Below are 23,504 nucleotides of genomic sequence, written 5' to 3'. Positions count from 1 at the left end.
GGGGGGGTGACAATTGGTCCCATTCTAAAAAATACATCATATTAACCCTAACTAGCAAACCGGAAGGACTTGGTGCTTGTTTGAGGAACCTGTGGAACCTTGTAGAGGTTCTCACCACCCATTAGGCTTTTAGCAATTGGATATGTCTCCCTCTATAGTATGTACACCCTGGATTACACATTATAAAATGTTGTTAATAATTTATTAAAGAGATATTCCCATTTTGAAAAGTTGTAGCATATTGCTATGATTTGTCATCATTTTAAGATTGATGGGGTGTGACCACTGAGACCATGGCTGATCCTAGGAATTAAGGGACAGCATGTTATGGGATGGACAGACCCTTACAGAAAATGATCTTTTTGTCCCTGAGTGGTATGCTCTCCATTCTAGGATGGTGAAAAGAATAAGGTGGAGAGGTGGTCTTTTCTTTACTAAGTTGGGGTAACAAACTTGTGGTTACAGCAGTCTTTGACAGGTAATGGGCTTTGGCCAAGTTCAGTTATTTGGTCAGTTATTTCCATTAGTTATTGTGAGCCAAAGCCAGGTGCGGGTCAAAAACACACAACAGGTGCAGATCTTTCCATTACATACCACACATTATATCTGAGTAGGCTTCACTACTGGTTTTGGCTCACAATAATTGATGGAAATAACTGACCAAATAACTAAAGTGTGAACTCAGCCTTAGTGGTTACATTCTCTCAATTAGGGCACAGGCGTACTAACCTCCTTACTAACCCATCTTTCCCACAGATTTTAATTAGTGTAGTAGAAAGCTGGAACCTTCATTGGAGGCTTGCTGGCACCAGGAAAGGTAGCATACAGAGCGGGTCCAGTATATGCTGCACCTGGAATCTGCTTGCCCTGAATTCTTTGGAGTCTGTGTGGCACCCAAATAGTAAGCATTTAGCATAGTTTCCCTTTTAGGAGGGGTACCTTGCCGTGGTGGATGGGTACAAATATTTTTGATCCAAATGTATTTGCTAAGAACCTCGCATTCATTAATATAGTGAGTATAGCACTAGTTTATATATTTTGCAATCAGTATTTTGCGTAAGCAGAGTCTTGTTGCATTGTGTTTGATTTTGTATTTTGAGCCATGGGGACGTGCACCTGAGTCTTAAGATGTGCTAACTTTTGTTTTGCCTTTGCAGGACAAAGGCTTAGCAAGGTCGGGTTCACATCACTGTTTCATTTTCCATTCTTCTGATCCATCAGAAGAACAGAAAACAACAACAAAAAAACTAAAACAGATCCTGTATTTTAAGCATCTGTTATGCTCAGTTACGCACATTTTGCTTCCGTTTTAGCCATTTCCATCTGAAATCCGTTATTTTAGATGGAAAAAATGTGCATAGCTGAGCATAACAGATGCTTAAAATACAAGAACCATTTTTTTGTTTTCTGTATTTTTGTCAGATCAGAAGAACAGAAACCGAAACGGTGAGGCAACATCTAAGCCCCACCCATGTACATGCCCAGACTCCTCCCTGGGAACAGCTACTAATGGCAGAGTTTGTGTTAGCCCCACCCATTTTCAGCCCAGGACCGTGCAAATTTGCCAGGACTGCCTCAGAAAATCAGACAGTCCTGACAAATTCAGGACAGTTTCCTGCCTGATACTATATGACTGGTCTAAAAAGTACTGATCTGTATGCGCTCTCTGTCATATGGTCTCCATGAACTCTTTACAGCACAAGGAGCTTATGCTCAGTCACATGTCCTCAAAGGTCCTGCGTGTTTACAGCATATTATCCAACTGTGATAATGCAATTGCTCAATAGATGGCAACACAACCTCAGTGGTGCCCCCAAATAACATACAGTTCTCACATCTATATCACACAGTGCACATATTTCTGTTGGTCTTTGCAATGTCCATCATATCCTACCCAAGGTCTTCCATGGTCTCAATACTTACAGGGCGTCTCACCCACGGTAGTGCACATACATTTACTATTCCCTTGCTTGCCTTTCACAGCAGCTTAAAGCCATAGTACAGGGCTGGCCAACCTGCGGCTCTCCAGCTGTTGTAAAACTACAGTTTCCACCATGCCCTGCTGTAGGCTGATAGCTGTAGGCTGTCTGGGCATGCTGGGAGTTGTAGTTTTGCAACAGCTGGAGAGCCGCAGGTTGGCAATCCCTGCCATAGTATATAGTCACATATCATCACAAAATGGCAAATTATCATGGGTGCAAGTTACATGGCAAACTTAAGGATTATAAACACCCTTGGGTCATTCTATTATTTGTCACGGGACGCCGAGGCGCTCGCTCTCCTCAGCGCCATCGGCGTCCCGTCTCCTAGGTGATAGGGGGCGGGATGGACCAGCCGCGCATGTCTCCTCCGCGCGGCCGGCGTCCTCAGTTCCCCCGGCAACCAGGGGAGGTCTGAGCACTAAGCTGGGCACTCGGTGCTCAGCTGTATTCACTAGTGTGGGTCATGTGGCGCTGGCCACGTCACATTACCCCAGCTAGTCAGTATCTAACAGGCAGCCTGCTGGCCACAGGTTGCCTGTTAATTAGGTTCTTTGTGATTTTGTTACCTGGCATGCTTACCTGTTCCTGTGTTCTCTGACGATCCTCTGCCTGATCCTTCTGTACTGCGCTACTCTCCTGGTATTCTGACCCCGGCTTCCACCTGACTATTCTTTGCGGACTCCTGTTGTACTTCATTACTCTCCTGGTATTTGACCCCGGCTTCTCCTGACTATTCTCTGCTTTATCCTTTTGTACTGCGTTTCTCTCTTGGTATTGACCCGCTCCATTCACTATCCGTTATTTGTCTTGTCTGTCCTCCCAGCATGTATTCTAAGCTAGGGACTGCCATCCAGTTGTCCCCTGTCATCAGGACTTGCGAGGCAAGTAGGCAGGGCCAGGGGTGAGGGTGGAGCGCAGTGGTCACTATCCTCCTCCCTGTGTGTGTACGTGACCGTTACATTATTAATGCGTGGTCTTTATTCAAAAAATATATTAAACAGTTTTTCCTCTACAGCTTTCACTTTCAATGTATCTGCTTCACCTTTCTCAGTGAATCCGTCAAAAAGCAGCTCTGACGGCTCAGTCTATAACCCTTATCTCTGAACTCCCAACAGCTCATAAATGCTCTAAAATGCTACAGATCGAGCAGTTGTCTGCTAGATATACTGTGAATCAGATAGCAACAACCTGCCTGTACACTGAAAGTAAATTCTGTAGAGAAAAAACTGTTGAAAATGTTTAATAAAAAAAACAACAAGAACAGAATTTTAGTACATAATGAGATAATGAGTATGATTCAATGCTAATAAAAATTGCACCCAAATGTGTCCATAGCCATTAAGTGGTGTGAGACATGGTAGCTTGTATAAATATATCATACAGTAACAATGCTGGCATGTTCTAGCAACTGTCACATTACAGTTCAACACTTCAACTAGGTGGTAGTGCCATCCCAACAGGGTCAAACAGCAACCTATAGCAACAGTTACTATAAAGGATATTTTATTTTTCAGCATTCTTACATGCAGTTCTACTTTAGCGTTGCGTCCTCTTCACTGTTTTTCTTTGCAGAGTGGCTCCCCCCCAGCCACCTGGCTGTTCAAGGAACTGCAGCATGGCCACAAGTGCCTGGGAGCAGGGAGTGCCACTGTACAGGGAAAACTTAGAATGGGGAGTAGTGCTAAATCAGTGCTGTGACCCTTTAATTCTCAGGTATCTATTGGGTCCCAGATGTCAGACTCCCACAAATCATATATAAATGAAGTATAAAGTGATTTCCTGTTCTAATGATACAGGAATGAAAATAACCATTTAATATAATATAAAAATTTGTACTTACATGTCTTACCCTTTGAAGACATTACTAAGAGAAATAAGATGAGAGCGTTAAGAAAGCGGTGAACCCAGCTAGTCATTCTCATCTGTCCACTAGAGAATCACCTAGAACATAAAGAGAGATATAACCATTAAATATAAAGAAAACTCAAGTACTGAACACAAGAAAATATATCAACAGAAATTACCGCAATCCAGAAAATCAAATAATCAGGACAAAATGACTGGATCCAGACAATGGGTTTTTGGGTGGCAAGGGATAGTCAATGTACAACCTAAGACAAGGCCATACACATTATAAAGTTAGAATGTGGCTGCTATGGGGACCCCCTCTATCCTATGTACACCACTGACTTCAGATGTCTAGCAGAAGTTCTTGGTTTAGAAACATAGCATTTTTTTTAAATTACACACTCTTGACAGCAGATCTAAATAAAGAAGCAGCACTGCAAAATCTTCTCAAATGAAAAAGTTATTTCACCCAATGGACAGCAACATTTCAGTCCCTTTATTTACCAGCAGAGGTGCAATCAATTAGTCTAATGGATTATCAGAATAAGATAACTAGGAAACCATTGGTTCCAGTTTATATCTAATGGAATTTCAGAAGTGATGCTCTAGGGCAGTGATGGCGAGACTGAGCGCCCAAACTACAACCCAAAACCCACTTATTTATCGGAACGTGCCAACATGGCAATTTAACCTGAATACCACAGTGCAATATAGTATATCTTCCATCTACTTTATCATTTAGCTATAATAGCCTGCCTACATTCAATGCACTGCCTCTGCTGTTCATAGCGCGCCCTGCGCTGAAGAATTCAGAAGGTCTAAGGCTATTGGTACACCATAGACTTTTTCCAGGATGCGGGTGCCCACAGAGAGGGCTCCGAGTGCTGCCTCTGGCACTTGTGCCATAGGTTTGCCACCAGTGCTTTAGGGGATGTGTCACTTCAGCAAGTGACATTTATCATGTAGAGCAGGCATCCTCAAACTGCGGCCCTCCAGCTGTTGCAAAACTACAACTCCCAGCATGCCTGAACAGCCTACAGGTATCAGCCTACAGCAGGGCATTGTGGGAGTTGTAGTTTTACAACAGCTTGAGGGCCTGATGAGGATGCCTGATGTAGAGAAAGTTAATACAAGGCACTTACTAATGTATTGTGATTGTCCATATTGCCTCCTTTGCTGGCTGGATTCATTTTTCCATCAAATTATACACTGCCCATTTCCATGATTACGACCACCCTGCAATCCAGCAATGGTGGGCGTGCTTGCACACTATAGGTAAAAGCACGAGCCTATGTGCACTTCTACAGTCTCGGTCAGCAGAGAGGGCGACACTTTTTCCTATACTGTACAAGCACGACCACTGCTGCTGAATTGCAGGGTGGTCTGTAACCATGGAAACGAGCACTGTAAAATGCAATGGAAAAATGAATCCAGCCAGCAAAGGAAGCAATATGGACAATCACAATACATTAGCAAGTGGCTTGTAGTAACATTCTCTACATGATGAATGCCACTTGCTGAAGTGACACAAGTAACAGAGGAACCTTAGAGCCCTCTCCGAATCAGGACCTGGATGTGACTGCTTCCTCTGTACCTCCTAAAGCTTCTCCTGTATACAGCCAGAAACAGATATTAGTGGTTCATGTGAATATAATCTCTGGAGAAGTCCACAAAATACACATTATACCTGCAGACATACTCCCCGGGAACAGGCCTGAGACTTGCCTTTAATTTCAGAAAAGGGTTATTCAACAGAGTAATTCACTGTTTAGCAACGCTGTTTTTATCCAGAAAATTTCCTTTGATTGCAGATTGCAAAACAGTGTGACGGTTTGTATATGCAGAACTCATGCAGAAAACACTTGCCATCTCCCATTGGAGGAAACAAGGATCAGACAGCTTGGATTTGAACTGATCAGAGATATGCAGCACTACAGAAGTATATTTGAGCATATTCCATGATTGCCTTTTTTTCTTTTTTAAACTTTTTTTGTTTGTGCCAGTTGGTAAATATGTTGTTGGCTGATGATTTTTTTTTTGTCTGACAGCTATCTTACTTTCTTATCTTACTTTACTGTCTGGTTGCCAATATGTGGTCAGCATAAGACACAGAGCTCAAGGGGTAAATAGTCCTGCTTCCCTTGCTCAGCAATAGAGAAAGCCTAAGAGTCCTCCTTTTCTGACAACTTAAAAAGAAAGCCTGTGAGAAGGGATGAGCGAACCCGAACTGTATAGTTCGGGTTCGTACCGAATTTTGGGGTGTTCGTGACACGGACCCGAACATTTTCGTAAAAGTTCGGGTTCGGTGTTCGGCGCTTTCTTGGCGCTTTTTGAAAGGCTGCAAAGCAGCCAATCAACAAGCGTCATACTCCTTGCCCCAAGAGGCCATCACAGCCATGCCTACTATTGGCATGGCTGTGATTGGCCAGTGCAGCATGTGACCCAGCCTCTATTTAAGCTGGAGTCACGTAGCGCCGCACGTCATTCTGCTCTGATCAGTGTAGGGATAGGATGCAGCTGCTGCTGTTAGGGCGAGATTAGGCTGTGATTTATTTACTGAAGTGATCGATATACAGCTGTGTATCATTCAACCTCTGCTATTCAATTGCTCACTGTTTTAAGGCTGCCCAGAGCGTTTTTCTTTCACTTTTTTCTGGGGTGATCGGCGGTTATTTTGTGTCTTGTGGTGCGCAAGCACAAGCTGCTACCAAGTCCATTTTTAACCATCAATAGTGTGTTGTTGTTTTTTTGCTATATCCTACAGCAGGGGCTTTGCTGTGCTTGCTATTTTATTGAGGGGAAAAATACAATTTCCAAAATAGCAGTACCCTAAATCTGGTGTTTCAGCTGTGGCTAGCCAATTGTAATACTGTCTGCTGTCTGCCGAAGCACAGTTTTTGTTCTGGGTTGAATACAATTCCCAACTTAGCAATTCCCTAAATAATTATTTTCTGCTGTATCAGACCAAGTTTAAATCTATCCATAAAAGGGTATATTAGATTGAAGGTGCGGATAGGGTCATTCTCAATAACTTCAAACGCTACCGTGCATCACCAAGTCTAATTCTGTCCGTAAACGTATACCTGTCATCCAGCGCCTAAATGATAGGCCTACAATTTATACTCAGCTAAATCTGTGGTTACTGCTGTGCCTGGCAAAGTTATTTAATGTCTGCCAAAGCACAGTTTTTGTTCTGGGTTGAATACAATTCCCAACTTAGCAATTCCCTAAATAATTGTTTTCTGTTGTATCAGGCAAAGTTTAAATCTATCCATAAAAGGGTATATTAGATTGAAGGTGCGGATAGGGTCATTCTCAATAACTTCAAACGCTACCGTGCATCTCCAATTCTAATTCTGTGTGTAAACGTATACCTGTCATCCACCGCCTAAATACTAGGCCTACAATTTATATTCAGCTATACTCAGCTGTGGTTACTGCTGTGCCTGTATTAGTGTAATACGGTACCTAAGTAGATAGCCAGATAGTGTTAGGTGCCTGTAAAAAAAGGCCTAAATTTGAATTCAATACATTGGGCCAAATAATTTTTTTCTTATTGTGGTGAACGGTAAAATGAGGAAAACATCTAGTAAGGGACGCGGACGCGGACATGGTCGTGGTGGTGTTAGTGGACCCTCTGGTGCTGGGAGAGAACGTGGCCGTTCTGCCTCAGCCACACGTCCTAGTGTACCAACTACCTCAGGTCCCAGTAAACGCCAGAATTTACAGCGATATTTGGTGGGGCCCAATGCCGTTCTAAGGATGGTAAGGCCTGAGCAGGTACAGGCATTAGTCAATTGGGTGGCCGACAGTGGATCCAGCACGTTCACATTATCTCCCACCCAGTCTTCTGCAGAAAGCGCACAGATGGCGCCTGAAAACCAAGCCCATCAGTCTGTCACATCACCCCCATGCATATCAGGGAAACTGTCTGAGCTCAACTTATGCAGCAGTCTCTTATGCTGTTTGAAGACTCTTCTGGCAGGGTTTCCCAAGGGCATCCACCTAGCCTTTCCCCAGCGGTGGAAGACATAGAATGCACTGACGCACAACCACTTATGTTTCCTGATGATGAGGACATGGGAATACCACCTCAGCACGTCTCTGATGATGAAACACAGGTGCCAACTGCTGCAACTTTCTGCAGTGTGCAGACTGAACAGGAGGTCAGGGTGGAAGACTGGGTGGAAGACGATGCAGGGGACGATGAGGTCCTAGACCCCACATGGAATGAAGGTCGTGCCACTGACTTTCAGAGTTCGGAGGAAGAGGCAGTGGTGAGACCGAGCCAACAGCGTAGCAAAAGAGGGAGCAGTGGGCAAAAGCAGAACACCCGCCGCCAAGAGAGTCCGCCTGCTACTGGCCACCGCCATCTGGGACCCAGCACCCCAAAGGCAGCTTCAAGGAGTTCCCTGGCGTGGTAGTTCTTCAAACAATGTGCTGACGACAAGACCCGAGTGGTTTGCACGCTGTGCCATCAGAGCCTGAGGCGAGGCATTAACGTTCTGAACCTTAGCACAACCTGCATGACCAGGCACCTGCATGCAAAGCATGAACTGCAGTGGAGTAAACACCTTAAAAACAAGGAACTCACTCAGGCTCCCCCTGCTACCTCTTCTGCTGCTGCCTCAGCCTCTTCCTCCGCCTCTGGAGGAACGTTGGCACCTGCCGCCCAGCAAACAGAGGATGTACCACCAACACCACCACCTCCGTCACCAAGCATCTCAACCATGTCACACGGCAGCGTTCAGCTCTCCATCTCACAAACATTTGAGAGTAAGCGTAAATTCCCACCTAGCCACCCTCGATCCCTGGCCCTGAATGCCAGCATTTCTAAACTACTGGCCTATGATATGCTGTCATTCAGGCTGGTGGACACAGACAGCTTCAAACAGCTCATGTCGCTTACTGTCCCACAGTATGTTTTTCCCAGCCGCCACTACTTCTCCAAGAGAGCTGTGCCTTCCCTGCACAACCAAGTATTCCGATAAAATCAAGTGTGCACTGCGGAACGCCATCTGTGGCAAGGTCCACCTAACCACAGATACGTGGACCAGTAAGCACGGCCAGGGACGCTATATCTCCCTAACTGCACTCTGAGTAAATGTAGTGGTGGCTGGGCCCCAGGAGGAGAGTAGTTTGGCGCACGTCCTTCCGCCGCCAAGGATCGCAGGGCAACATTCTTTGCCTCCTGTAGCCTCCTCCTCCTCCTACTCGGCTTCCTCCTCCTCTTCTTCCACTTGCTCATCCAGTCAGCCACACACCTTCACCACCAACTTCAGCACAGCCCGGGGTAAACGTCAGCAGGCCATTCTGAAACTCATATGTTTGGGGGACAGGCCCCACACCGCGCAGGAGTTGTGGCGGGGTATTGAACAACAGACCGACGAGTGGTTGCTGCCGGTGAGCCTCAAGCCCGGCCTGGTGGTGTGCGATAATGGGCGAAATCTCGTCGCAGCTCTGGGACTAGCCGGTTTGACGCACATCCCTTGCCTGGCGCATGTGCTGAATTTGGTGGTGCAGAAGTTCATTCACAACTACCCCGACATGTCAGAGCTGCTGCATAAAGTGCGGTCCGTCTGTGCGCGCTTCCAGCGTTCACATCCTGCCGCTGCTCGCCTGTCTGCGCTACAGCGTAACTTCGGCCTTCCCGCTCACCGCCTCATATGTGACGTGCCCACCAGGTGGAACTCCACCTTGCACATGCTGGAGAGACTGTGCGAGCAGCAGCAGGCCATAGTGGAGTTTCAGCTGCAGCACGCACGGGTCAGTCGCACTGCGGAACAGCACCACTTCACCACCAATGACTGGGCCTCCATGCGAGACCTGTGTGCCCTGTTGCGCTGTTTCGAGTACTCCACCAACATGGCCAGTGGCGATGACGCCGTTATCAGCGTTACAATACCACTTCTATGTCTCCTTGAGAAAACACTTAGGGCGATGATGGAAGAGGAGGTGGCCCAGGAGGAGGAGGAGGAAGAGGGGTCATTTTTAGCACTTTCAGGCCAGTCTCTTACTAGTGACTCAGAGGGAGGTTTTTTGCAACAGCAGAGGCCAGGTACAAATGTGGCCAGACAGGGCCCACTACTGGAGGATGAGGAGGACGAGGATGAGGAGGAGGTGGAGGAGGATGAGGATGAAGCATGTTCACAGCGGGGTGGCACCCAAAGCAGCTCGGGCCCATCACTGGTGCATGGCTGGGGGGAAATGCAGGACGATGACGATACGCCCCCCACAGAGGACAGCTTGTCCTTACCTCTGGGCAGCCTGGCACACATGAGCGACTACATGCTGCAGTGCCTGCGCAACGACAGAAAAATTGCCCACATTTTAACGTGTGCGGACTACTGGGTTGCCACCCTGCTGGATCCCCGGGACAAAGAAAATGTGCCCACCTTACTTCCTGCACTGGAGCGTGATAGGAAGATGCGAGTACAAGCGCACGTTGGTAGACGCGCTACTGAGAGCATTCCCAAATGTCACAGGGGAACAAGTGGAAGCCCAAGGTGAAGGCAGAGGAGGAGCAAGAGGTCGCCAATGCAGCTGTGTCACGGCCAGCTCCTCTGAGGGCAGGGTTAGCATGGCAGAGATGTGGAAAAGTTTTGTCAACACGCCACAGCTAAGTGCACCACCACCTGATATGGAACGTGTTAGCAGGAGGCAACATTTCACTAACATGGTGGAACAGTACGTGTGCACACCCCTCCACGTACTGACTGATGGTTCGGCCCCATTCAACTTCTGGGTCTCCAAATTATCCACGTGGCCAGAGCTAGCCTTTTATGCCTTGGAGGTGCTGGCCTGCCCGGTGGCCAGCATTTTGTCTGAACGTGTATTCAGCACGGCAGGGGGCGTCATTACAGACAAACGCAGCCGCCTGTCTACAGCCAATGTGACAAGCTGACGTTCATAAAAATGAACCAGGCATGGATCCCACAGGGCCTATCCATCCCTTGTGCAGATTAGACATTTATAACTACCTCCCCTTAACCATATATTATTGTACTCCAGGGCACTTCCTCATTCAATCCTCTTTTTTTAATTTTACCATTATATTGCAGGGCAATCCAAAGTTGAATGAACCTCTCCTCTGTCTGGGTGCCGGGGCCTAAAAATATCTGACAGTGGCCTGTTCTAGTGTTGGGTGACATGAAGCCTGATTCTCTGCTATGACATGAAGCCTGAATCTCTGCTATAGGACCTCTCTCCTCTGTCTGGGTGCCGGGGCCTAAAAATATCTGACAATGGCCTGTTCCAGTGGTGGGTGACATGAAGCCTGATTCTCTGCTATGACATGAAGCCTTATTCTCTGCTATGGGACCTCTCTCCTCTGTCTGGGTGCCGGGGCCTAAAAATATCTGACAATCGCCTGTTCCAGTGGTGGGTGACATGAAGCCTGATTCTCTGCTATGACATGAAGCCTGAATCTCTGCTATGGGACCTCTCTCCTCTGTCTGTGTGCCGGGGCCTAAAAATATCTGACAGTGGCCTGTTCCAGTGTTGGGTGACATGAAGCCTGATTCTCTGCTATGACATGAAGCCTGATTCTCTACTATGGGGCCTCTCTCCTCTGTCTGGGTGCCGGGCCCTAAACATATCTGACAGTGGCCTGTTCCAGTGTTGGGTGACATGAAGCCTGATTCTCTGCTATGACATGAAGCCTGAATCTCTGCTATGGGACCTCTCTCCTCTGTCTGGGTGTCGGGGTCTAAAAATATCTGAACAGTGGCCTGTTCCAGTGGTGGGTGACATGAAGCATGATTCTCCGCTATGGGACCTCTCTCCTCTGTCTGGGTGCCGGGGCCTAAAAATATCTGACAATGGCCTGTTCCAGTGGTGGGTAACATGAAGCCTGATTCTCTGCTATGACATGAAGCCTGAATCTCTGCTATGGGACCTCTCTCCTCTGTCTGGGTGCCGGGGCCTAAAAATATCTGAACAGTGGCCTGTTCCAGTGGTGGGTGACATGAAGCATGATTCTTTGCTATGACATGAAGCCTGAATCTCTGCTATGGGACCTCTCTCCTCTGTCTGGGTGTCGGGGTCTAAAAATATCTGAACAGTGGCCTGTTCCAGTGGTGGGTGACATGAAGCATGATTCTCTGCTATGACATGAAGCCTTATTCTCCGCTATGGGACCTCTCTCCTCTGTCTGGGTGCCGGGGCCTACAAATATCTGACAATGGCCTGTTCCAGTGGTGGGTAACATGAAGCCTGATTCTCTGCTATGACATGAAGCCTGAATCTCTGCTATGGGACCTCTCTCCTCTGTCTGGGTGCCGGGGCCTAAAAATATCTGACAATGGCCTGTTACAGTGGTGGGTGACATGAAGCATGATTCTCTGCTATGACATGAAGCCTGATTCTCTGCTATGGGACCTCTCTCCTCTGTCTGGGTGCCGGGGCCTAAAAATATCTGACAATGGCCTGTTCCAGTGGTGGGTGACATGAAGCCTGATTCTCTGCTATGACATGAAGCCTGAATCTCTGCTATGGGACCTCTCTCCTCTGTCTGGGTGCCAGGGCCTACAAATATCTGACAATGGCCTGTTCCAGTGTTGGGTGACATGAAGCCTGATTCTCTGCTATGACATGAAGCCTGAATCTCTGCTATGGGACCTCTCTCCTCTGTCTGAGTGCCGGGGCCTAAAAATATCTGACAGTGGCCTGTTCCAGTGGTGGGTGACATGAAGCATGATTCTCTGCTATGACATGAAGCCTGATTCTCTGCTATGGGACCTCTCTCCTCTGTCTGGGTGCCAGGGCCTAAAAATATCTGACAATGGCCTGTTCCAGTGGTGGGTGACATGAAGCATGATTCTCTGCTATGACATGAAGCCTTATTCTCTGCTATGGGACCTCTCTCCTCTGTCTGGGTCCCGGGGCCTAAAAATATCTGACAATGGCCTGTTCCAGTGGTGGGTGACATGAAGCATAATTCTCTGCTATGACATGAAGCCTGATTCTCTGCTATGGGACCTCTCTCCAATTGATATTGGTTAATTTTTATTTATTTTATTTTTATTTTAATTCATTTCCCTATCCACATTTGTTTGCAGGGGATTTACCTACATTTTGCTGCCATTTTACAGCCTTTTTAGTGCCGAAAATTTTGGGTCCCCATTGACTTCAATGGGGTTCGGGACGAAGTTCGGGTCGAGTTCGGATCCCGAACCCGAACATTTCTGGAACCCGAACATCCAGGTGTTCGCTCAACTCTACCTGTGAGTCCTGCTTCCCATGCAGATTAATAGAGGAATCTTGTAAGTTCTGCTTCCCCAACCAACACATAGAGAAAGCCAATGACTCCTGCTTCTCAGACAAATTATAAAGAAAGCCTGTGAGTCCTGCTTCCCATGCAGATTCATAGAGGAATCTTGTAAGTTCTGCTTCCCCAACCAACACATAGAGAAAGCCAATGACTCCTGCTTCTCGGACAAATTATAAAGAAAGCCTGTGAGTCCTGCTTCCCATGCAGATTCATAGAGGAATCTTGTAAGTTCTGCTTCCCCAACCAACACATAGAGAAAGCCAATGACTCCTGCTTCTCTGACAAATTATAAAGAAAGCCTGTGAGTCCTGCTTCCTGTGCCATTTCATAGAGAATGATTGTGAGTCCTGCTTCCTTCACCCACAAATAGAGAATGCCTGTGAATCCTGCTTCCCATGTAGACTCAAAGAGGAATCTTGTAAGTCCTGCGTCCCAAACCAACACATAGAGAAAGCCTATGAGTCCTGCTTCTCTGATAACTTATAAAGAAAGCTTATATATCCTGCTTCTCATTCCCACACACAGAGAAAGATGGTGAGTCCTACATAGTTCTGCCAATTCATAGAGAAAGCCTGTGAGTCCTGGAAAAATTAAGTTGGGTACCACAGCAGTTGTTAATATAGTAATTATAGTTTTGGGCCACAGAGTATCCATGAGTCCTAATAGGGCCACATATTTGACCCACACCTTTTCCAAGTAAAGGATTCCCATGCCATGTTACCCACTAGATGAGGGGGGTGTCAACTAACACATTCTGGCATAGAATGAATAGAGACATTGCCCCAACAGCACACTCAGCTGTTTCTGTACCTCTCATAAAAATACAGTATATGTGAATATGCAATAAATGTCTAAATATACCCTTTAAACAATAATGGAAAAAATAAAATTGTATTCTTGTACAAATTTTGTGGTTCTGATTGATTGGAAGTGAAGGTCCAAAAGTTATAAAAAGACATAAAATTATATACTGTACAACCACTCGACAGTAATACAGTATGAACAATGAGAACTTTTGTAAGAAAACCAGAAAAACAATTAATTTATATTCTGCACTCTTCATTCTAAAGTGCCCCTCCCCATGTGTCTCAATTTTGATATTTTAGCCTAGTTTTCTTATTTCATGCCTCAGAGTTTTTTCTTTATAAGATATATATCTGGGTCACGGTGTATAGTCACACAACAAATTATCTCCCACAATAGTTTGATTTGCTATTTTTTATGATAGAACAGACTTTCCGCTCTTGCACAGGCTACAGTAATGTCTTCAACACACTGAATAAATATGTGAATATTAAGGTGGGTGTTAGGTGAGATCCAGGATAACTTATGCTACACTATGAAATGCGAGCTATGCCAAATGTTGCTTTTTGATGCTTTTACATGACTAAAGTCACAGTTTAAAAAAATATAGCCATCATGAAACTTAAATGATACGATTCTGTCTGCTTACAGTCACCAGTAGTGGGGATGCAGTGAGCACAGCAGTTGTGCCTGTACCAAGTGCAGCAGTTAGCTCTGATCCTGGTTGTTTAACTACTTAGATGCCACAGTCAATTGCAACTGCAGAACCTAAGCGGTAACATACTGCCAGGCTGACATAGTACACTGCAGTGTATATGTAGGGCAGTGTATTGTATATGCAATAAAAAGGTTACTTGTTCTAGTTCCCTTGAGGGCTCGTAATTATAGCAATATAAGATAAACAAATGTTGTAGAAAGTGTAAAAGAATGTTAAAACTCAAAAATTTTTATCAATAAAAAAGGCTTTATCGTGGCAAAAAACAACAGGAAAACTATACAAATGTGTTATTGTAACAAAATGCCCTTTAAAGTTATCGATATGTTAAGAAAACATACTGTAATAAAAAAATTAACAAAAATTTACAAAAAGTTCTATGCACCCTAATATAATACAAATAATAACTACAGGTCAAACCACAAAAAAACAAGCCCTCACACAGCTCCACTGGTTGAAAAACAAATAAAAAATAACGGACATAAGAATTGTGTAATGGAAATGTAGTTGGCAAGTGGTACAGGGTACCAGGCTGCCTACTGTACACTAAAGACCTTTAGGAGGGGCTAAGAGGGACCAGGAAGCTAGAAAACATATTGTCATATAACAAAGAGGTTGACATTGATTGGGTAAGATATCTTGTGACTACCACCTCTTTTTGTATAATATTGGCGTTGGCCAGATGCCATGTTGGGAAATGGTCAATGGGGAGCTTGCTCATTTGTTCACAGCATAGGTGACTGTTACTTACAAGTAAACATGGTGTTTTTCTTTGTTCATTCTGCCTCCCAAAAAGTGGAATAAAAAGTGATCAAGCATGTGTGTTAGCTCTACTACATCTGTATGAACACTACAGATTGTCCGCAAATAACAAGCCCTTATACATATCCTCCAATGAAAAAAAACATCAGAATTACTTTTTTTTTACAATTCAAAGGAGTAAACAAAAGTTATTCAATAAGTTCTGTGTATGCCGAATTGAAGCCACTGAAAAATACAACTCATGTTGATGTAAAAATAGAAATACTATAGGAGAAGATTTATTAATTGTGTTGGGCGCGAATATTCGAATAGCAAATATTAATCGCGAATATTGGCACTTCGAGAATTCGCGAATATTTAGAATATCGTGATATATATTCGTAATTTTGAATATTCTAGATTTTTTTTCAGCAGTAACCTCCCTTCTTACTTGTGGGCCAATGAGAAGGCTGCAATGTCTTTGTCTGAGCTTAGCAACATCCCTAGCAACCAATAGGAAAGTTGCCCACCCCTTACTATATAAGAACCTCCCCAGCAGCCCTTGTATGCAGTATTTTGCAGATCTGAGAGAGACAGCAGTGTCATTGCTGTGCTCTGTGCTTTCCTGTGTCATTACATTAGATAGTCAGTTGTTAGCTCATATATATATAATACAGATAGTTAGTGGGAGATAGTCAGTGTAGGTTATATAGTGATATAGTGTAGCTGTTAGGTTCTGCTGTCTATACATACATGCTACATACATAGTGCTGTGATGTCACAAGTTCACAACAGGAAACTTCCAGCAGCTTCACAAATGTAGCTATAGTGACCCATGCCTGTATTTCGCGTGCATTACGCGAATATTACATTGCCGATTTTTCGCGATCAAAAAAATAATCTCGAATTCGCAAATATATGACGATATTGCAAACTCGAATATTGCACCTGCTGCCCATAGCAACCAGTCAGATTCCATCTTTAATTTTCAAAAGGAATTCTGAAAAATGAAAAGTGGAATTTGATTGGTTGATATGGGCAACTAAGCCAGTTTTACTTTAAGTTTTGATAATTCTCCCCCACATCTCTTGAAATGCAATAATGCAAAAATGGGAAAATAAGCCTCATACTAAAGACCTAAATAGGTTGATTTTGAAGGGGTCAAAGGTTGATTTATTAGGGTGCCTTTAGATGGTAGATTTTGTTTTAGAAAATTTCTATAAATGAAAATCAGTTACATTCATTTCATTAATTCATTTGACTTTTGGTGGGACGCACATAGATTTCTGCAATCCTCATTCAGATGAATGGAACTGATTTTCAGTTGCAAAAAAATTTCGGCAACAAAATCTGGTGAATGTGAAAACTCCCTTTGAGTTCAATGGGAGCTGCATGCAAACACGCCACAGACTGGCTAAAAAAAAGAATGCGACAAAATGAGATTTATTTTTCTCTACTCCTGAAAAACTATGGACTGTGTCAGAAACTCTCCATGTTCCAGTAGAGCTATAATTGGATTATTGCATAGTATCATATAATACTGAACTCAATATCAAGCTGAACCCAACCCAAGTTCATCCCATTTGCTATTGGGTGACAAGAATCTACGCCAGTCCCCCCTTACCCACCTATACATTGGACCTGTTATCAATTAGGTATATAGGGAGATGGCCTACTGGTCATAGAGGGGGAAACAAACACTAGGCTCTTCTGTCCTAGGTGACAATACTTAAAACCCTAAATGGGGGGGCACTTTTATCTTTGATATGGAGCCCCCTCTTTTTATATATTTTACTGTGTCGACCTAAAATTATCAGGGAAGTAGGCAACTACTCATGTACAATTGCCTAAAATAATGTTCAGTGGCTTCAGTCCAGAGTAACACTTTAGTAACGAATTCCAAAAAATATGACTAAGTCTCAAAAATATCAAAAACTCTAAATTGTTTTTAGGATCAAGTTTTATCAGCTGCAGCTGAGGAGCATGAAGCAAAACCTGTAATCTTATCAGGAATGTGTTTATTCATTGATGTGTCCAAGAATGTTGTTTTAAGAAGTGTTTTCGATACATAAAATGACATTTTCCATTTCAATATTAACAATTTCTTGAAGGAAATAACCTTGAAGAACAAAGCGTGATATTCAGAATGTCCTCTTCCAACTTAAATTTAGTATAGATTCATTTTAATGAAATGTCTTGGTTAATTTAGTTTACCTTTGACCCAATAGCAGATGCCTGGCGCCAAATAATGATAGATACAACACTTGATGCTGACATTGCATGTCATCTATCCAGTCGTGGTAATGTCTAAAAAAAATTATATGTTCCTCATAAAAATTCATCACAGCTTTTTAATGTCTTGCTTCACTGGATTGCAAAGATATCAAACAGGGGCGTACTAACTTATGCCAACCAGAATCAGATGCATGTTTCTACTTTGCAGACTGTGAGTACACAAAGAGCAGACATCTTTAAAGGTCACCCTCCTCCCTCCACCAAATGTAAGTCCTTGAGTCATTCCCTTATGTGAACTTGTCAAAAACTCTAACTCTAAATGTTTCTGGGAAAGTTGAGTGACTGTGACAATTCTGGCTGACTTTAAAGCTTTCAAGAGGGTTGCCACCCAGCTTTACTAGACTCCTGAATGGTAAATGCTACCAAATAAGAGTAGGGGATGTATCAATAGATTGTGAGGCAGATTTGCCATTAAAAAGTCAAGAAAAGTCAGGTAACAACCACTGTGACCAGTACTGGCTCCAGGTTTAAAGGCATACTTTCAGGGGACATAGGGAGATGCAAAAACAACAACAACGTATGCCCCCCCCCCCCCCATATTATATTGGACACACCTCTAACTAACTTATTGGAATCACAAATAGTCCATATGAACCCCTTCAACACACATGAAAACAAATACAGACCAGAGAGACCTCCTAGACAAATACAGACCACCCACCAGACCCCGTAAATAGAAAGAGAGCACAAACCAGGACTCCTAAATAAACAAGGACTGTGACTTTTCCCCACTCAAGCCACTTTTCCAGAGTGCTGAGAAAAGAGGGCATGGCCTGGATGGGGAAGTGGGTGGGCCGGCCCATTTATCATTTTCCACCCCGGTTTTTGACATGGAAAATGTCTTAAATCTACGCTAGTAAGGGAGCTGGTGCAGATTTAAGTCTGTTGCATGGCCTGCTGGAGGAAGTGCCAAACTTATGTAGAGGCCTGTGCCTTTCTTTTACTTTGGTGCTTCTTCCAGAAGAGCAAAGGGACTTAAGATCGACTTGTAAAATGTCGGTCCTATTAAATACCCACCCCAGTCTTTAAAGACAATTGATTTAGTTTATTTTTAAAACACCACAGCCATGTGTTAAAATGTCCTACAAAGACAGTATTTTTTTTTTGTGGTGTATTAAGACAGTTTTCTTGTGTTCTATTTCAAATCAGAGTATGCTCCGGGTGTGACCTTTTTAAAAGTGTTTTCCCATAGACTTCTCTATAGGCAAAACAAAGTCATATGTTATATGACTAAAAACGCAACCCCCCAAAAAATGCTTGTTAAAAACAAGTCTCATGTCATTTAGTAAAAGTCAAAAACTCAACCAAAAAGTGATGATTTCACCCTTTATTGTGTAATGCAAGGCACCAACAAACAGACCAGTGATGAAAGCAAAAAGGTGTTTATTCACCAGAAACATAAACGTCCAGGACACTTGCTGGTAACAAGGAATAATAACAAAAACCAGGCAAGGAGATTCCAGGAATAGTCCCAACCTGTGCTGAATGATGCTGTGCACTTGGCAGTCGAGTCACTCCAGATCTTGGGTCCGTTGCAAAGGACAAAGTTCCTGGCAGTCTTCAGTCACTAGCAGTTGTGACCTATGCCTGGTTGAGGGAAAATAACAGTGGGCACTGATCACCCTGAGAGACCTCCTTTTAAATGCCTGCTGACCAATCCCAGGGTGCCAAGTGTCCACTACCATAGGTGAACAAATTGCCCTGCACCTGAGTACATGGCCTAAGGCAATCACAAGTTGATTAACCCATGGCTGGCTCCCTAATCCACTTTGCTCTTGTGAGTCAGTATATTATGCGCCACTGGTCGACGAAGCGCATAAGAAGCGCGTACTCGCGACCGTGTATCCCTTTGCGAACCTGCCCTCGTGCGTACGCACGGACGCATGATTGACTCAGCGCGAGTATGCGAGCGCGTGGACCCAGATGCGGAAACGGAAGTCGCAGGAGACACCGGAGACAACCCTGGACGCGGCGTCTTGTCACTCGCCTGGCCACTCTGTCCCCGGGACTCCGACGGTCCTCCCCTCCGATGTCCACGTGAACGCATCCCCGCACTGGTTCGCAAAGGGGTCAGCGCTGGTGCATCAGAGACACGCATAACCTGTCCCGCAACTCCACGAGGACCCCTCTTGGTTCCCCTGGAGTGCAAAGCAGGTGAGGATCTTACATATTGCCAGTTTTCTTTACATTTGACAAAAACTAAAAAACACATGATACAAAAGTAAATCTGCTCCATCAGTGGACGTCCCCTCAACCACGCAACATGATGACTGTATGCATATGTACCTGACTTTATAAACCACCAGATTTTTTTTTAAATTTCTTTTGCTTTGTCCTTTTTAGATTTACAGAGTTTATTTTCTATGACATTTGCTTTTTTTTTGCCACAGTCTCCCAGAGCCCCTCTGGGGAACTCAAATGTCAGATGGAGAATGAAGAGACAAGTTCTGCCAGAACCTTCCCAAATGCCATAGCAGAAGTATGTACAAACATAACTAAAGTTTGTGCCACTAATCATATCAGATTTTTTTCAGACTAAATGACCAAGTACAGTGTTCCAAAGGGCACCAATTTAGTTAGTAACTAGAAATTTCAATTACTCTGCACATAGCATACCTGTCTAATGTACCTGTTCTCATAGTGCTAATAATCATTTATTGTATGGTGACATAGGAAATTACCTAAATTGTCAAGTTTGCCTATGTGAATACTTGTAGACAGAGTCCCCAGAGGACCCCGAGCAAAACATTGTGGAGGTAGCAAGAAAAAGAGAACAGTTCAGAAGAATTACAGCCTAAGGCTAAGTTCACATATTTCAGATTTGTAGTGGATCAAATCTGCAACAAATCCGCACCAAGTCTGCAAGTAAATCTGCAACACACTTGTCAGTTGCATATTTAATTGTGGATTTAAACTCCACTAAAGGTGAAAAAAATCCATGAATAATCTGTGAACAATCTGCAAGATAGTGGGCATGCTCAGCTGCATAAGCAAATCTGCTCGTGAGCATGTGCAGTACCCCAGAAGAGGGTCACAACAAAAGTATTAATTGTTGCATTGTTATCTGTTAATTGAAATGTCTTGATTTACTATATATACTTACTCAAATGGTATTGTATAGATATGTCAGGGTTAGAGATGAGTGAATTTTTAAAAGATTTTCCGAATTTTTGGGGAAAAATTCGATTTGATACGAATAAATTTGTGCCGAATTACGTTAAAAAATGACTATTTCCTGGCTGCAGAGAGCCTTTACAGGGGTTTAGAACACTGTGCCTTGCAGTAACATACATAGGGAGTCTGCTGTGATAGTGAAATAATACTGTGAGTCAGTATGACATGTAGATGACAGGAGTCTCTCTTAGAATCACTGCATACTTCACTTATTTGGGCAGTCACGGGGCCAAAACTGACCAAATAACTGAAGTATCAACTCAGCTTTACAGGTCGATGTTATCATCAAGAAGAAGTGCACTCCTTTTACACCGTCGTCAGCTGATTCAATATAGATGTCTACAGAACCTGTTCTATTAAACGCTTATGCAGTTGTGTTCAAAATAATAGCAGTGTGTTTAAAAAAGTGAATAAAGCTCAAAATCCTTCTAATAGCTTTTATTTCCATACACACAAATGCATTGGGAACACTACGCATTCTATTCCAAATCAAAACATGAAGAAAAATATATATAAAATTTGTGCTGTTCCTCTAAAAAAATTTAAGAAAAGTGAATATTAGACTGTTTAAAAAAAATAGCAGTGTTTGTATTCTTCTTTACAAACTCAAACATTCAATATATAAACTGAAAAATGTTTGAAGATTTTGCTTTCCTTTGAATCACTTAAAGGGGTTGTCCAGGATTGGGAACATTGCTACAAGTGAACACCAAGCACATAAATATCACATACATTCCTGTCCTACCTGTGCCAGACCTTTCTAATGCCCCGTTTTCATGTCATAAATCCTCTGCCGGAAGTGCCGCTTTTCAAAGATTCAGTGACGTACCGGGTCCCTTACTGCAGAGCGAAGCCTCTGCTTCCGCTTCCCAGGGAGCCCGGTGACGTCACCGTCAGCCTCAGTGCGCTCAGTGATTATGCAGAGCGCACTGAGGGGCGGAAACTAGGTGGCAACACATGACGCTAAACCCCGCCCCTCTGGTCCTGTGACATCACCGGGCAGTGCGCTTTCTTCTCAATGAAGGAGGCAGAGCACTATGCTACTTAGCATAGTAAACGCCTCATATGTAAAATACATGCAAATTCTGCAGCAGGCTGGAGAAAGAATGATTCAGGGGGGCGGATGCACAGAGGAGGTGACGATGTGCGGCAGGAAGTTAGCGCTAACATAAACATCGATGTCAACAATGAGTGGGGGACTGTGGGAGCCCTGTAGAAGAGGAGAAAATACAAGAAAACATATGTGGGGACCTTGAATCGGCTATTAAGAGTGTGTAAACGTATTTAAAAAAAAATTTTTGATCCCGGACAACCCCTTTAACTAATATTTAGTTGTATAAACGCTGTTTCTGAGAACTGCTGTACATCTGTGTTGCATGGAGTCAACCAACTTCTGGCACTTGTGGACAGGTATTCCAGCCCAGGATGATTGGACTACATTCCTCAGTTCTTCTCTATTTCTTGGTTTTGCCTCAGAAGCTGAATTTTTGATGTCACCCCACAAGGTTTTTATTGGATTAAGATCCAGGGATTGGGCTGGCCACTCCATAACGTCAATCTTGTTGGTCTGGAACCAAGATGTTGCACGTTTACTGGTGTGTTTGGGGTCGTTGTCATGTTGGAACACCCATTTCAAGGGCATTTCCTCTTCAGCATAAGGCAGCATGACCTCTTCAAGTATTCTGATGTATTCTAACTGATCCATGATCCCTGGTATGTGATAAATAGGCCCAAAACCGTAGTATGAGAAACATCAACATATCATGATGCTTGCGCCACCATGCTTCACTGTCTTCACAGTGTACTGTGGCTGAATTCAGTGTTTGGGGGTCGTCTGACAAACTTTCTCCAGCCACTAGACCCAAAAAGAACAATCTTACTTTCATCAGTCCACACAATGTTGCGCCATTTCTCTTTAGGACAGTCAATGTGCTCTTTGGCAAATTGTAACCTCTTCAGCACATGTCTTTTTTCAACAGTGGGACTTTGCGGGGGCTTCTTGCAGATAACTTGGCTTCACATAGGCGTCTTCTAATTGTAAACGTACTCACAGGTAACTTTATACCTTCTTTGATCTTCCTGGAGCTGATTGTTGGATGAGTCCTTGCCATTTTGGCTATTCTTCTATCCATTCGAATGGTAGTTTTTCGCTTTCTTCCACGTCTTTCAGGTTTTGGTTGCCATTTTAAAGCATTTGCGATTATTTTAGCTGAGCAGCCTATCATTTTCTGCACTTCTTTATATGTTTTCCCCTCTCCAATTAACTTTTTAATCAAGGTACTGTACACCGTTCTTCTGAACAATGTTTGGAACGACCCATTTTCCTCAGAATTTCAGAGGAAAATGCACTGTAACCAGCATGTACAAAATTTGCTGCCTTCCTTCCTTAAATAGGCAATAATTGCCACCTGTTTTTCAAAGAATAAATGACCTCACTAGTTGAACTCCACACTGCTATTATTTTGAACATGCCCCTTTCAATAAGTGATTGAATTACAGAGAATCAGCAGCATGCATGTCATGACTGTTGGGTCTGTTGGATTTCTATTACTCTACTACACCTGCTAGTAAATTATTTGCATGTAGAAATATCATTTCTACCCAAAACAGTGATTAATCAGGTTATTGATGCCTGACTGCTATTATTTTGAACACAACTGTACAAGCAGAGCTC

At 43.8% G+C, this 23,504-nt stretch overlaps 1 protein-coding gene across 3 annotated transcripts in view; it reads right to left on the bottom strand.

Moving 5' to 3' along the window:
* SHISAL1 (shisa like 1) overlaps positions 1 to 23,504 on the bottom strand; it is a 302,538-nt gene that overhangs the window by 161,744 nt on the left and 117,290 nt on the right. For 2 of the 3 annotated variants that reach the window (XM_040439158.1, XM_040439157.1), the window contains exon 4: positions 3,823 to 3,923. In XM_040439158.1, the coding sequence (XP_040295092.1) occupies positions 3,823 to 3,904 (82 nt within the window). In that variant the 5' untranslated portion in view covers positions 3,905 to 3,923. The remainder of the gene's footprint in view (positions 1 to 3,822; positions 3,924 to 23,504) is intronic. The other variant, XM_040439159.1, reaches the window with a different exon arrangement.

This window comes from Bufo bufo, chromosome 1, assembly GCF_905171765.1.
Source record: "Bufo bufo chromosome 1, aBufBuf1.1, whole genome shotgun sequence".
Lineage (NCBI taxonomy): Eukaryota > Metazoa > Chordata > Amphibia > Anura > Bufonidae > Bufo > Bufo bufo.
The sequence above is the reverse complement of the archived record's forward strand: the minus strand, read 5'-3'. Positions and strand labels throughout refer to the sequence as shown.